Here is a 15,689-nt window from a genome sequence, read left to right as displayed (position 1 = left end):
CTGGTTGTTGCCTACACTAAAACCAATCTCAGTATTGTCAGCTTCAAATGGTGAAACATATACCACTGAGCATGTAGGATTGAGCTACTCACCTGTGCTGATAGCATACGTTGTGACAGCATGGGGTGCGTAGTCGGAATCTGCAGCAGTGTAGGTGTGGACTGTAGTTCCAGCAAGGTCACTCTCAGATACAGACACTACAGGGAAAGGTGTTGCAAAAGTGGGCGTGGCTTCATTTACCGCACCGACATCTACGTAAACAGTGACAGTCCTCGAGTTGGTCCCGTCACTGACTTGGATCTGCAGGGTGTACGACGTAGTGGCAGAATCGTAGTCCACAGCTGAAAATATTGAACAATAGTTGGAAACATTGGAATATGCACTTATTTTTAAATACAGATGATTTTCTTATTTTAATAAAGAAAGTAGTAATACCACAACAACTTACTTCCAGCTAAGGAAAGAGAACCAGTGCTTCCATCGAGGGCAAAACTTCCATCAGCATTTCCAGAGAGAACTGTATAAGACAGGACATCAGTTGTGTCCGCATCAGTGCAGGATAGCGTTGTTACCTGCATATAACCATAGTTGGTACTCAGGACATGTTCAATTAACTGTCAAACATGCACAATAATTGATACATATACTTGAATTAATACATTATGCTCATATCTGCAGTCGTCACGATATAACTGAAATATTGCCGATGTGACGTTTAATTTTACTCACTCGCTCATATATGTCGAACAACATTTTAAAGTCATACATACCACATCATTGACACTGCTGCTCTCAAGTACAGTCACGTACACAGCATATGAAGGACATGACGGCAAGTTGTCGTTGATGTTGGTGACTGAGACTGTCACTATTGTTGTGGCGGATCTCACTGTCCCTCCACCATCACTAGCAGTCACTTCCAGAGTGTAGGAAGGGGTCGTCTCAAAATTTAACGTGTTTTGTAACTTGATGATACCATAAGTTGGATCTATGCTGAAATCGGTGTTGGTATTCCCATCTGCAAATTAAAAGAGTGATGTCTGGTGTATAATAATACATCGTTATGAAATATCTGTGTTTTGGAATTAACATACACTGTGTTTGCTGTGTAGAACTAGCTTAGAAACAGAACCCACGTGAAAATTTAAATGTTGATTTAGCGCGGTTCAATCAACAGGTAATAATGCAGCCCTACACTGATAACACACTGTTTATTTCCATTCTACCATGACATAAATAAGCGTGAACCCGTTGGCGTTTTAAGTGGGTTGTTGCACTGAATTAAGGAAACACTGACAATGGTCTTTCCCGTGTTTTTTTCAGGTGAACAATTTACTTGCTTTTGCATGTCTTTGTGACGGGTGCCCCCAGTCGAGCAGGATGTGCTCACCTTTTTTTCAAAAACACCTAATATCATCACAGTTTAATACTGACTCATTAACACATGTTCATGATATTGTCGGAATTGTATCTTTCTATCCTGTTTTGTGCCAAAAATGTATTGCCACACATGCGTTGAATATTGTGGTTACGGCAACTCTGCTTCTCAATATTTGAGAACGTCATATTTTTCTATGTCTATTAGCTTATTTGTGATGCGGTTTTCTATCAGCTGTTTCTATCAGACGAGGTTATTGTGATTTGTAACCTATGATTGGCCAATCACCCTCTGGAAGTTGTATACATGTTATTTTTCATTTGAACATTTTCTTTTACACCGACATTATACTGACTGGCCAAATACCCATTAGAGTATCATTTTTGATGAAAACGGTTATTTCTTTTACTTACTGGTAATGGAATACGTGATTTGTCCATCACTGCCAGCATCAGGATCTGTGGCAGCCACTGTTTCAATAACGGTTCCAACTGCAGTATCTTCAGCAAACTGAAATCATAGGACATAGTCAATTTTTCAGCGAGTTATGTTATAAATTGATGAGATAATCATACACGATTGCATCACATTTTGAAAAAAACCACTACATACCGGGACAGTTGAAGGGAAGCCAGCAGCAAATGCAGGATCGTGGTCATTAACTGCCACAATTGATACCGTAACAGAAGTCGTTCCAGTCAGTTCTGGAGTTCCACCATCTGTCACGATGATTCTGAGGACATAGTAGTCAGGGTCATTGTCCGGACTATCAAGATTTATTGCAGTCTTCAGTTCAAGACCAGATGCACCAAACTGGAATCTAGTCGAATCTCCAACCTCTATAGCATATGCCAAAGTTGAAGTTGCATCAGCATCTGTTGCGGCTACTGCTACTATTGTTGTCCCTGCAGTCGTTGTTGCAGTTTCCAGAGGGGAGTTGGAATATGGCGCTGATGTAAAGACAGGTGCATTGTCGTTGTAATCTTCTGCAGAGATGGTGAATGTTCGATCTACTGTCTTGGCAGGTGTTCCCCCATCAGATGCTCGCACTGTTACATCATAGGATGCAACTGATTCACGGTCGAGAGACGCCATTGTTGAGATTTTCCCAGACACGGAATCTAAGTGGAAAACCCCTGCCACACTGGTCCCTCCAGCTAAATGGACAAAAAGACATATTGTTACGTATAAAATAAATGGACAATGTGAACAAAAGAGATTTAGCTGTCAAAGATAAATATTTTGCTATTGAAAGATGCTCTTGATGTCACAATAGTTCAAGACAGGCAGGATCTCACCAGTAGTTGTTGAAAGCAGAGTGTACGTGATTGTCCCATCATTCCCTGCATCTGAATCTGTTGCTGCTATGGTAACAACAGATGTGCCAATGTTGACATTCTCTGACACTGGATAGGGTGTTCCAGATACGTATGCGGGCACAAAGGTTCCCCATGCAGGCGTGCCTTCATTCTCTGGTAGAACCTTGAACATAGAATAGATAAAGTTGTATCACAAATAGAACTGTGAAATTACTTCACAATTATATATGTTGAGAACATTTTGAAAATAATAATAGTACAGGTTCCTTCAGACGAGATGGCTCCTGATTATTATCATTAACATTATTTTGGTGACGAATTTGTCATGTCCAGATTCCATATTTTTTTTCAAGCTGTCATCGTATACTGGGAATATCATTTCCGTATAAAGCAAAACAAACAAGCAAAGCACTCACATTAACAATGACAGTAGTGGTTCCAGTAAGAGGTATCGTACCACCATCCACTGCTTCCAATCTTAGACTGTAAGAGGCCTTGGTCTCAAAGTCCAGAGGTATAAAAGTAGTGACCACCTTCTGACCAGAAACACTGAACTTCTCATCCGGATTACCGTCATCTCCACCGGTGATAACTACTGAAATATCTCCATTGGGCGATGAAGCATCCGCGTCTGTACACACTACTGTCGCAACGTCAGAATCTGTTTCAGAAGAACGGTCAGCTTAATCCATTGTGCTGTGACCACTGATTTGGTTTTACAATCACGGGATATAAATTATCATCATATATATTTAGGTTACACTTACTGAGTGGAGCGTTTTCTGTCACATCAGCGGTATATACAGTCTGGGTACAGATTGGGGCGTTGTCATTGAGATCTTTCAGTGTGAGGATCAGAGTTGCTACAGCATTGTTCCCTGACGAGTCAGTCACTGTCATCATCAACTGGTCGAAGGTAATGACTGCTCCACTGACATCATAGTCAAGAACCTGGGCCAGCTTCACCTGTCCTGAGCTGGTGTCCATGATGAAGTTGGCAGCATGGATTCCTAGATATAAGAGGAAAAGTGTTACAAATTGTGCTCCCCTTCTTGTTGGTCTGTTTCTTTTTGCGTATGAATCGGAATTTCTGCTCGGATGGAAATAAGGGAGTTTTGATTTTGAGGTTTAACATACACTTCATATATATTGATGATTTGATATCGTTCAATAACGTTCAAATAGCCCATTCCATTCAACTGATTTAGCTACCTGAATGACAAATAAAAGAGTCCATGGAAACTGCCTCATCCGCATCATATTTCGATCTAAGCATGGAGATTCACAGTCTCCACAAGACTGTCTGACCAGAGGAATAATTTCAACAACTTTGCAACAGCCAATTTTCCCTTTTTGTCGAGCAATTTTCCAGCGAATCCAGCCTTTAGTGGTTACATTACAGAACGTTTGAAATACAACCGAGGAGGCTCTTTTGACGAAAATGTCAAAAAGCATCACATCACTCTTGCTGAAAAGTTATTCGATCAGCGTTAAATTATTTAAAGCCTTAGTAAAGCTTTCAACAAGTTTATTTCGACATAAGAGAACTTTCCCCAATTTGACGCACCATTGATAAAAGCAATGTCTGGTTTAATGACTTTATTTGACTTTTACCATATGATCCTGTATTTTCTCATGCGAACAATTGACATGCCTTTGGATGTGTTTACGATGGAAGCCACAGGTTGAGCAGGAAATACTAACCCTTTCTCGGACACTATGATCACTATTTGATAGTGATTCATAAAATCAGGCTCATGGTATAGTCGGAATCGTACAATGGACTCATGTTTGTATGATCGTGATTCGGTACTGTCACTTACCACTCAAAGAATACGTGAGGACATCACCAGCATCCGGGTCTGACACAGAGAATGTGAAAGGCACGATAGTGCCTACAGGTTTCTCCTCATCCTGTAGGGCAGTTAGTGGACCTGTGATGATCGGAGAAGCATCATTGACATCGACAAGGTCCACCCTCATCTGAATGTCTGTCTGCAGGGTACCATCAGTTGCTCTGCAATATAGGAATACATCTAACATGGACTTAAAACGTAAATCAGATTTATACTAGGCAAAAGAAAGTATGCGCCTGAAAATTGGATTTGACCAAATAGTTACAAACATTTTTAATCGTTACTAGTCTGACCTGTTTTGAAATACTTATTGATATGATACAAATAATATCGCCCGGGACACCCGTAGCAAATACATCACTATTGAATAACCATGTCTTTTTTGTTTCATATTTAAAGATAACTAGTGAGTGAGTAAAGTTTTACGCCGCTTTTAGTAATATTCCAGCAATATCACGGCGGGGCCACCGGAAATGGGCTTCACACATTGTACCCATGTGGGGAGCCGAACATGGGTCGTGGCGAGCGAACGTTTAAACCACTAGGCTACCCCACCAACCCTAAAGAGTACTGACGTAATAGACATGAGTCAGTTACAACAGTACAACACACGTAAACATGAACTAAAACTTTCAAGTTCATCAATTGTTAACAGCATCTTTAATGTAGAACACGTGTCTGCTTCAATGAGATAATGTCACCGCACCAAAACTGCAGCCTAAAGGTGATGTGTTAGAAGATCATTGAAGCGGCAGTAAAATGTTACCGTATCGTAAGGACGTATGTCGACGTTGTTTCATAGTTGAGTGCAGCATTCACTTGGATTTGTCCCCCGGCATTTATGATGAACTCTGTAGGAGGTGACACTAAGGTCAAGGTCACAGCGTCACCTTCCGGATCAAGTGCTCCTACACTGAGCACAGACGTACCAATGCTCGCTGTTTCCATGATTAATATCCTCGTGCTGCCGTCAGTTGCAATATTAGTGAAACCGGGAGCCTCATTCACATTTGTCACGTCAATATTCAAGACGGAGTCAACAGAATTTACTCCGTCAGATATCCTGAAAAAACATATTGTAACATTAAGCATCATGGATAATGACATATAAAAGACACATCGCAGTATGGACTAATTATTTCCAAACCCTAGCTTCTAAAGCGGTATGTTGGACAAACATTTTTCATCTAGCTTCTCACAACTGCAACATGGAACGCTTGAAGATTGCCGGTGAGGATATAGTCCCTAACTAAAGGAACGTATGTTTGTCGTACGAGGCGATTAAATGGATGTTGACTTGCTTGATGCATGTCATCGTATGTCAATTGCGTGGATCGGTGCTTATGATATCAATCACTGGATTATGTCGTCCAGACTCTATCATTTACAGACCGCCTTCATATAGCTGACATAGCTGAGTGTGGCCTTTAACAACAAACAAACAAAGAAATATGGCAAAAACAAATAATGTACATTCAATGTAATGGAAGCAAATGCGTAGTTCACGATTGTGTTGTTAAGCATGTCAAACCGCAGGTGCTTTAATCTTATGTTGTATAAAGTGGTAGCATAGGCTTTTCCTTCATCTCCACTCTACTAATACATGGGTAGGCTGAATCCTTGTGTTTCACATGCTCGTGTTAAGACAATAATGTGCGTAAACTAACATCGCGATAGCAGGATATATTGTTGTCATGTATCACACATGCATAAATGTGTTAAACCCTTTGTCAGTGTCTTCCGCCGTGATATTAATTGGATACCATTGGTGTACTAGTTTTGTGCGTATTCCTACCTTACAGTCACCGCGTATGTTGCTGTAGTCTCTGTGTCGAGTCCCCCCGCCACCTGAATCTCTGCTCCGGTGATGGAGAAGACGCTGGGAGGGCTGACCAGTGTGAATGTGACGGCAGTGCCTTCCTGGTCACTACCGGCCAACGTAAAGATGGACGTCCCAGTGGCGGAGTTTTCGGGAATGGAGGTTCTCGTGCTGCCATCAGTCGCAACGTTCGTGAAGGTAGGAGCTTCGTTCACGTCTGTTATTCCTACAGTTAGTACACGGTCCACATCACTTGTTCCATCGCTTACCCTGTGCACAATATACCATAAAGTGTCAATGCAAGAGAATCATCAGTCCAGACGATCATCCACATATTCCATTTAGCGTGAAGGGCAAATTAGCTGTGAAAACTGTATGAATGGGCCACTGCAAATCAGTAATGACACCAGGTGTTCGTGAAAAGGGTAGTCATGTCTTGCCCTATTGGTAACACACAACACACACCATTACACAATATCATCAATGCAGCTGCTTGTACTTGAACAACTGTGACGCTGATCTATATCTATCAGTTTATGTTTGTGATGTGCAGGAGGGATACCTACCTGACATTGAGTGTGTATGAAGGGGTGGTCTCAAAATCCAGAGCTGCATTAACTTGCACCTGTCCAGTGGAAGTTATCGTAAATTCAGCCGGTCCACTGAGGAGGCTGAAGGTCAAGGTGGCGCCCTCTGGGTCAGTTGCTGTGACATCAAACACAGAGGCACCTACACCAGCATCTTCAGCAACATTAACAGATGAGCTGCCATCTGTCGCGAGGTTTGACACAACAGGCGGCTCATTGATGTCCAGGATATCAACGTTGAGTGTAGCATCCACAGTTGATGTACCATCAGTCACCCTTAAAAACATTTTGCATATAACTATACAGTACACTACGTTTATAACGAACACGCGTATAACGAACTGACTGATATAACGAATTTATTTTTAGTCCCGGCAATTTCTTGTATACATGCCGTATACATGCTTATAACGAACTACGGTTATTACGAACTAAAATTAGTGGTCCCTTTGAGTTCGTTATAACCGCAGTTTTTTTAAAATAGCCATTGTTCTTATTATAGAATGATGTTGGTATTTCTATCTCCAACTGGAACTAACACTCAACAACCATCAACCAATCGATTTCCTTCCCAAAATGAAGACCGTATGCCTCTGCTGTAGAAAAGCAAAACGTGGTATGTTTTCAATGTGGAGCAAGGTTACCTGTAGATGTAAACGGAATTAATTTAAACTAGGAGCGAATGTGTATCCAGCATGAAGTCAATTAAGCAATTCTTGCAAGGCGTATCACATTATGACGTCACAATCTCATTCTGAAGCAACAAATATGACACAGTCGGATATATAAAATAATTTATAACCCATAATTATACACATGATTCAATTGTTCAAATGCTAACCGATTAAGAAAAACAAATGTGACCGTCAAATCACGTATTTCAATCAGAGGTGGTTATTGTGATTTGAAACATCTCAGAATCGAATATTTTCCATATTCATTCACGTTGAACTGGTCTCATTTAAAAATATATTGATTTACCGCCCCATCCAAACAGGACGTAAGCGTGTTTTACTCGGAATACCCTGAATAAGGAACTCAACTAAACTTGTGTGTACTCACATAGAAATGAAATACTCAGTAATCATCCTTACCTGACTGACAATACAAAAACCGTTTGCGTTTCATAGTCAGTGGTCGTAGCTCCAGCCTGAACCTCACCGGACACGATTGTAAACTGAGCTGGAGGCGCCACGAGCGATATTGTTAAGGGATCTCCTTCCTGGTCGTTAGCAATAACAGCAAATATGGACGTTCCTGTCACTGAATTTTCCGCTACGGATGCTCTTGTACTTCCATCTGTTGCAAGGTTGGTGAAGGTTGGAGCTTCATTCACATCAGTAATAGTCACTGTCATGGTGTGGTCCACAGGTGTGTTCGTTCCATCGGTTACCCTAAAGCATGCATATGGTTGAAAACTATATGTTTTAGCAGTAACACAGGTAGTTTTAAGCAGCCTGTCTTATTCGTGTCGGGGTATAAGGGATTTATTCTACCGTTGAGAAATATATTTTTCGCCAAGTCGGGATACATAGCATTTTATCACGATCACGTGAACCAATTACATCTCATCATTCTGACAAGGAGGTATCACAATAAGTGTTGTCATGTTCAAGTTACGACTTCATGCAACATTGTTGTGTGATCCGATACAGTCTCAAAGTTCAACCATGTAAATCCCTGTTAGAATCTGGCTGATACATACCTTACAGTAAGTGTATAAGACGGTGTAGTTTCAAAGTCCAGAGCTCCGTTCACCTGAATCTGGTTTGCTGCATTGATAGTGAACTCGGTAGGGGCAGACACCAGAGTTATTGTCAGTGTATCTCCTTCCGGGTCCGATGCCACCACAGATAAAACAGACGTCCCTGTCCCAGAGTCCTCGGCTATATTGACGTTAGTACTGCCATCTGATGCAATATTTGTGAAGCTTGGTGATTCGTTGACGTCGGTAATATCGACGTTAAGGACAACATCAACAGGATTTGTTCCATCAGTTATTCTGAAAGGTGAACATAATGCAATGAAAATATTCTTACATAAGGCATGTTTTGCATTGACACTCACTGCTTTTCTTGGCTTATGTCCATAGCACCACGTTAAAGATCACATGTGTAAAGTCGGTCACATCTTCTGAATGCATTATCCAGAAATGGCCATAGTAACTGTTGTACTTTAGTATCTAATACAGGAAATAAGTCTATAAAACAATGTAACATTTTGATAAACAAATTATTTCATGTAGGTAACGTAACTGCTTTCATTGGATTTTCAATAACGTATGTGTTATCAATTGATGTTGAAAGGATGGATTAACACCATTCACGTGACATATGACATTGTAAAAGGACACCTTTCTATGATAACGCAAACCATCTACATCTAGATACAATCTAAGGAAAAAAGAAAAGATATAGGTATTCCACTTTTAACTAACACTGTTTTCGGCATTGAGTATTAAATGTGTTACTGTGAACATGGTTACCAACCTGACTGTCAAGGCATAGTATGCTAGTGTTTCAAAGTCGATGGTGGCAGTGGCTACTTGTATCTCGCCGAGGGTTGTGATGGTGAACTGAGCAGGAGGTGTCACCAGGCTGAAGGTCAAGGTAGCCCCTTCGGGATCAGAAGCTACCACAGCATACACGGATGTTCCTGTGACAGAGTTCTCGGCTACGTTGGTCCTGGTACTGCCATCTGCAGCGGGACTGGTGAAGGTGGGCGCCTCATCTACATTGGTGATGGTCACCGTCATGGTGTGGTCAACATCTGCATTTGTTCCGTCTGTTACTCTGAAGGAAAACATAGCAAAGAAGGTGGATACTCAATACCATTCAATATTTTCGTAATCTTATCTACTAGCATCATGGCATTGAAAGTAGCAGAACGTATTTCTTACCTGACCGTAAGTGTGTAAGACGGTGTAGTTTCAAAGTCCAGAGCTCCGTTCACCTGAATCTGGTTTGCTGCATTGAGAGTGAACTCGGTAGGGGCAGACACCAGAGTTATTGTCAGTGTATCTCCTTCCGGGTCCGATGCCACCACAGATAAAACAGACGTCCCTGTCCCAGAGTCCTCGGCTATATTGACATTAGTACTGCCATCTGTTGCAATATTTGTGAAGCTTGGTGATTCGTTGACGTCGGTAATATCGACGTTAAGGACAACATCAACAGGATTTGTTCCATCAGTTATTCTGAAAGGTGAACATAATGCAATAAAAAAATGCATACTTAAGCCATGTTTTGTATTGCAACCCACTGCTTTTCTTGGCTTATGTCCATAGCACCACGTCATAGTTCACCTGTGTAAAGTCGATCACATCTCCTGAATATAGGATCCGGAAATGGCCACAGTTGATTTTCAACAACGTATCGATTGATGTCGAAATGTGTATGGAATAACAACATTCACGTGACATTTGACATTGTAAAGGAACCCTTCCTATGATAACGCAAACCATCTTTATCTAGAGACAATTTAAAGAGAAACGAAGAGATTTAGGTATTCTCTTTTACTTGAACTAACACTATTTTTCAGCAGTGAGTATTACATGTGATATAATGAGGATGGTTACCAACCTAACTGTCAAGGCATAGTATGCTAGTGTTTCAAAGTCGATGGTGGCAGTGGCTACTTGTATCTCGCCGAGGGTGGTGATGGTGAACTGAGCAGGAGGTGTCACCAGGCTAAAGGTCAAGGTAGCCCCTTCGGGATCAGAAGCTACCACAGCATACACGGATGTTCCTGTGACAGAGTTCTCGGCTACGTTGGTCCTGGTACTGCCATCTGCAGCGGGACTGGTGAAGGTGGGCGCCTCATCTACATTGGTGATGGTCACCGTCATGGTGTGGTCAACATCTGCATTTGTTCCGTCTGTTACTCTGAAAGTATACACAGTGAAGAAGGTGGATACTCAATACCATCCAATATATTTTCGTAATCTTATCTACTAGCATCATAACATTGAAAGTAGCAGAACGTATTTCTTACCTGACCGTAAGTGTGTAAGACGGTGTAGTTTCAAAGTCCAAAGCTCCGTTCACCTGAATCTGGTTTGCTGCATTGATAGTGAACTCGGTAGGGGCAGACACCAGAGTTATTGTCAGTGTATCTCCTTCCGGGTCCAATGCTACCACAGATAAAACAGACGTCCCTGTCCCAGAGTCCTCGGCTATATTGACATTAGTACTGCCATCTGATGCAATATTTGTGAAGCTTGGTGATTCGTTGACGTCGGTAATATCGACGTTAAGGACAACATCAACAGGATTTGTTCCATCAGTTATTCTGAAAGGTGAACATAATGCAATAAAAAAATGCATACTTAAGCCATGTTTTGTATTGCAACCCACTGCTTTTCTTGGCTTATGTCCATAGCACCACGTCATAGATCACCTGTGTAAAGTCGATCACATCTCCTGAATATAGGATCCGGAAATGGCCACAGTTGATTTTCAACAACGTATCGATTGATGTCGAAATGTGTATGGAATAACAACATTCACGTGACATTTGACATTGTAAAGGAACCCTTCCTATGATAACGCAAACCATCTTTATCTAGAGACAATTTAAAGAGAAACGAAGAGATTTAGGTATTCTCTTTTACTTGAACTAACACTATTTTTCAGCAGTGAGTATTACATGTGATATAATGAGGATGGTTACCAACCTAACTGTCAAGGCATAGTATGCTAGTGTTTCAAAGTCGATGGTGGCAGTGGCTACTTGTATCTCGCCGAGGGTTGTGATTGTGAACTGAGCAGGAGGTGTCACCAGGCTGAAGGTCAAGGTAGCCCCTTCGGGATCAGAAGCTACCACAGCATACACGGATGTTCCTGTGACAGAGTTCTCGGCTACGTTGGTCCTGGTACTGCCATCTGCAGCGGGACTGGTGAAGGTGGGCGCCTCATCTACATTGGTGATGGTCACCGTCATGGTGTGGTCAACATCTGCATTTGTTCCGTCTGTTACTCTGAAAGTATACACAGTGAAGAAGGTGGATACTCAATACCATCCAATATAGATTCGTAATCTTATCTACTAGCATCATAACATTGAAAGTAGCAGAACGTATTTCTTACCTGACCGTAAGTGTGTAAGACGGTGTAGTTTCAAAGTCCAGAGCTCCGTTCACCTGAATCTGGTTTGCTGCATTGATAGTGAACTCGGTAGGGGCAGACACCAGAGTTATTGTCAGTGTATCTCCTTCCGGGTCCGATGCCACCACAGATAAAACAGACGTCCCGGTCCCAGAGTCCTCGGCTATATTGACATTAGTACTGCCATCTGATGCAATATTTGTGAAGCTTGGTGATTCGTTGACGTCGGTAATATCGACGTTAAGGACAACATCAACAGGATTTGTTCCATCAGTTATTCTGAAAGGTGAACATAATGCAATGAAAAAATGCATACATAAGGCATGTTTTGCATTGACACTCACTGCTTTTCTTGGCTTATGTCCATAGCACCACGTCATAGATCACCTGTGTAAAGTCGATCATATCTTCTGAATATAGGATCCGGAAATGGCCACAGTTGATTTTCAACAACGTATCAATTGTTGTCGAAATGTGTACTGAATAACAACATTCACGTGACATTTGACATTGTAAAGGAACCCTTCCTATGATAACGCAAACCATCTTTATCTAGAGACAATTTAAAGAGAAACGAAGAGATTTAGGTATTCTCTTTTACTTGAACTAACACCTTTGTTTCAGCAGTGAGTATTACATGTGATATAATGAGGATGGTTACCAACCTAACTGTCAAGGCATAGTATGCTAGTGTTTCAAAGTCGATGGTGGCAGTGGCTACTTGTATCTCGCCGAGGGTTGTGATGGTGAACTGAGCAGGAGGTGTCACCAGGCTGAAGGTCAAGGTAGCCCCTTCGGGATCAGAAGCTACCACAGCAAACACGGATGTTCCTGTGACAGAGTTCTCGGCTACGTTGGTCCTGGTACTGCCATCTGCAGCGGGACTGGTGAAGGTGGGCGCCTCATCTACGTTGGTGATGGTCACCGACATGGTGTGGTCAACATCTGCATTTGTTCCGTCTGTTACTCTGAAGGAAAACATAGCAAAGAAGGTGGATACTCAATACCATTCAATATTTTCGTAATCTTATCTACTAGCATCATGGCATTGAAAGTAGCAGAACGTATTTCTTACCTGACCGTAAGTGTGTAAGACGGTGTAGTTTCAAAGTCCAGAGCTCCGTTCACCTGAATCTGGTTTGCTGCATTGATAGTGAACTCGGTAGGGGCAGACACCAGAGTTATTGTCAGTGTATCTCCTTCCGGGTCCGATGCTACCACAGATAAAACAGACGTCCCGGTCCCAGAGTCCTCGGCTATATTGACATTAGTACTGCCATCTGATGCAATATTTGTGAAGCTTGGTGATTCGTTGACGTCGGTAATATCGATGTTAAGGACAACATCAACAGGATTTGTTCCATCAGTTATTCTGAAAGGTGAACATAATGCAATGAAAATATTCATACTTTAGGCATGTTTTGTATTGCAACCCACTGCTTTTCTTGGCTGATGTCTATACCACCACGTCATAGATCACATATGTAAAGTCGATCGCATCTCCTGAATATAGGATCCGGAAATGGCCACAGTTGATTTTCAACAACGTATCGATTGATGTCGAAATGTGTATGGAATAACAACATTCACGTGACATTTGACATTGTAAAGGAACCCTTCCTATGATAACGCAAACCATCTTTATCTAGAGACAATTTAAAGAGAAACGAAGAGATTTAGGTATTCTCTTTTACTTGAACTAACACCTTTGTTTCAGCAGTGAGTATTACATGTGATATAATGAGGATGGTTACCAACCTAACTGTCAAGGCATAGTATGCTAGTGTTTCAAAGTCGATGGTGGCAGTGGCTACTTGTATCTCGCCGAGGGTGGTGATGGTGAACTGAGCAGGAGGTGTCACCAGGCTGAAGGTCAAGGTAGCCCCTTCGGGATCAGAAGCTACCACAGCATACACGGATGTTCCTGTGACAGAGTTCTCGGCTACGTTGGTCCTGGTACTGCCATCTGCAGCGGGACTGGTGAAGGTGGGCGCCTCATCTACATTGGTGATTGTCACCGTCATGGTGTGGTCAACATCTGCATTTGTTCCGTCTGTTACTCTGAAAGTATGCACAGTGAAGAAGGTGGATACTCAATACCATCCAATATATTTTCGTAATCTTATCTACTAGCATCATAACATTGAAAGTAGCAGAACGTATTTCTTACCTGACCGTAAGTGTGTAAGACGGTGTAGTTTCAAAGTCCAGAGCTCCGTTCACCTGAATCTGGTTTGCTGCATTTATAGTGAACTCGGTAGGGGCAGACACCAGAGTTATTGTCAGTGTATCTCCTTCCGGGTCCAATGCTACCACAGATAAAACAGACGTCCCTGTCCCAGAGTCCTCGGCTATATTGACATTAGTACTGCCATCTGTTGCAATATTTGTGAAGCTTGGTGATTCGTTGACGTCGGTAATATCGACGTTAAGGACAACATCAACAGGATTTGTTCCATCAGTTATTCTGAAATGTGAAAATAATGCAATGAAAATATTCATACAAAAGGTATGTTTTGCATTGACACTCACTGCTTTTCTTTGCTGATGTCCATAGCACCACGTTAGAGATCACATGTGTAAAGTCGATCATATCTTCTGAATATAGTATCCAGAAATGGCCACAGTTAACTTTCAACAATGTATCAATTGTTGTCGAAATGTGTATGGAATAACAACATTCACGTGACATTTGACATTGTAAAGGAACCCTTCCTATGATAACGCAAACCATCTTTATCTAGAGACAATTTAAAGAGAAACGAAGAGATTTAGGTATTCTCTTTTACTTGAACTAACACCTTTGTTTCAGCAGTGAGTATTACATGTGATATAATGAGGATGGTTACCAACCTAACTGTCAAGGCATAGTATGCTAGTGTTTCAAAGTCGATGGTGGCAGTGGCTACTTGTATCTCGCCGAGGGTTGTGATGGTGAACTGAGCAGGAGGTGTCACCAGGCTGAAGGTCAAGGTAGCCCCTTCGGGATCAGAAGCTACCACAGCATACACGGATGTTCCTGTGACAGAGTTCTCGGCTACGTTGGTCCTGGTACTGCCATCTGCAGCGGGACTGGTGAAGGTGGGCGCCTCATCTACATTGGTGATGGTCACCGTCATGGTGTGGTCAACATCTGCATTTGTTCCGTCTGTTACTCTGAAAGTATGCACAGTGAAGAAGGTGGATACTCAATACCATCCAATATATTTTCGTAATCTTATCTACTAGCATCATAACATTGAAAGTAGCAGAACGTATTTCTTACCTGACCGTAAGTGTGTAAGACGGTGTAGTTTCAAAGTCCAGAGCTCCGTTCACCTGAATCTGGTTTGCTGCATTGATAGTGAACTCGGTAGGGGCAGACACCAGAGTTATTGTCAGTGTATCTCCTTCCGGGTCCAATGCTACCACAGATAAAACAGACGTCCCTGTCCCAGAGTCCTCGGCTATATTGACATTAGTACTGCCATCTGTTGCAATATTTGTGAAGCTTGGTGATTCGTTGACGTCGGTAATATCGACGTTAAGGACAACATCAACAGGATTTGTTCCATCAGTTATTCTGAAATGTGAAAATAATGCAATGAAAATATTCATACAAAAGGTATGTTTTGCATTGACACTC

General features: G+C 41.8%; 2 protein-coding genes across 2 annotated transcripts in view; both read right to left on the bottom strand.

The window, feature by feature from the left end:
• Nucleotides 1-15,689, bottom strand: part of LOC139445167 (receptor-type tyrosine-protein phosphatase epsilon-like) — a 187,023-nt gene that overhangs the window by 82,960 nt on the left and 88,374 nt on the right. The gene's annotated exons all lie outside the window — the stretch shown is intronic.
• The window catches only part of LOC139446295 (protocadherin Fat 4-like), a 43,554-nt gene that overhangs the window by 11,982 nt on the left and 15,883 nt on the right, over nucleotides 1-15,689 (bottom strand). Inside the window, exons 15-36 of the mRNA XM_071227644.1 lie at nucleotides 15,330-15,626; nucleotides 14,918-15,220; nucleotides 14,235-14,531; nucleotides 13,823-14,125; nucleotides 13,140-13,436; nucleotides 12,730-13,032; nucleotides 12,047-12,343; nucleotides 11,635-11,937; nucleotides 10,953-11,249; nucleotides 10,541-10,843; nucleotides 9,859-10,155; nucleotides 9,449-9,751; nucleotides 8,665-8,961; nucleotides 8,054-8,353; nucleotides 6,939-7,235; nucleotides 6,553-6,642; nucleotides 2,677-2,798; nucleotides 1,991-2,535; nucleotides 1,792-1,888; nucleotides 771-1,018; nucleotides 449-572; nucleotides 93-341 (exon numbers count right to left, since the gene is read on the bottom strand). Coding sequence (XP_071083745.1) covers nucleotides 93-341; nucleotides 449-572; nucleotides 771-1,018; nucleotides 1,792-1,888; nucleotides 1,991-2,535; nucleotides 2,677-2,798; nucleotides 6,553-6,642; nucleotides 6,939-7,235; nucleotides 8,054-8,353; nucleotides 8,665-8,961; nucleotides 9,449-9,751; nucleotides 9,859-10,155; nucleotides 10,541-10,843; nucleotides 10,953-11,249; nucleotides 11,635-11,937; nucleotides 12,047-12,343; nucleotides 12,730-13,032; nucleotides 13,140-13,436; nucleotides 13,823-14,125; nucleotides 14,235-14,531; nucleotides 14,918-15,220; nucleotides 15,330-15,626 — 5,969 coding nt within the window. The remainder of the gene's footprint in view (nucleotides 1-92; nucleotides 342-448; nucleotides 573-770; nucleotides 1,019-1,791; nucleotides 1,889-1,990; nucleotides 2,536-2,676; nucleotides 2,799-6,552; nucleotides 6,643-6,938; nucleotides 7,236-8,053; nucleotides 8,354-8,664; nucleotides 8,962-9,448; nucleotides 9,752-9,858; nucleotides 10,156-10,540; nucleotides 10,844-10,952; nucleotides 11,250-11,634; nucleotides 11,938-12,046; nucleotides 12,344-12,729; nucleotides 13,033-13,139; nucleotides 13,437-13,822; nucleotides 14,126-14,234; nucleotides 14,532-14,917; nucleotides 15,221-15,329; nucleotides 15,627-15,689) is intronic.

Source organism: Haliotis cracherodii, unplaced genomic scaffold, assembly GCF_022045235.1.
Source record: "Haliotis cracherodii isolate W230 unplaced genomic scaffold, xgHalCrac1.p SCAF_6, whole genome shotgun sequence".
Lineage (NCBI taxonomy): Eukaryota > Metazoa > Mollusca > Gastropoda > Lepetellida > Haliotidae > Haliotis > Haliotis cracherodii.
The sequence above is the reverse complement of the archived record's forward strand: the minus strand, read 5'-3'. Positions and strand labels throughout refer to the sequence as shown.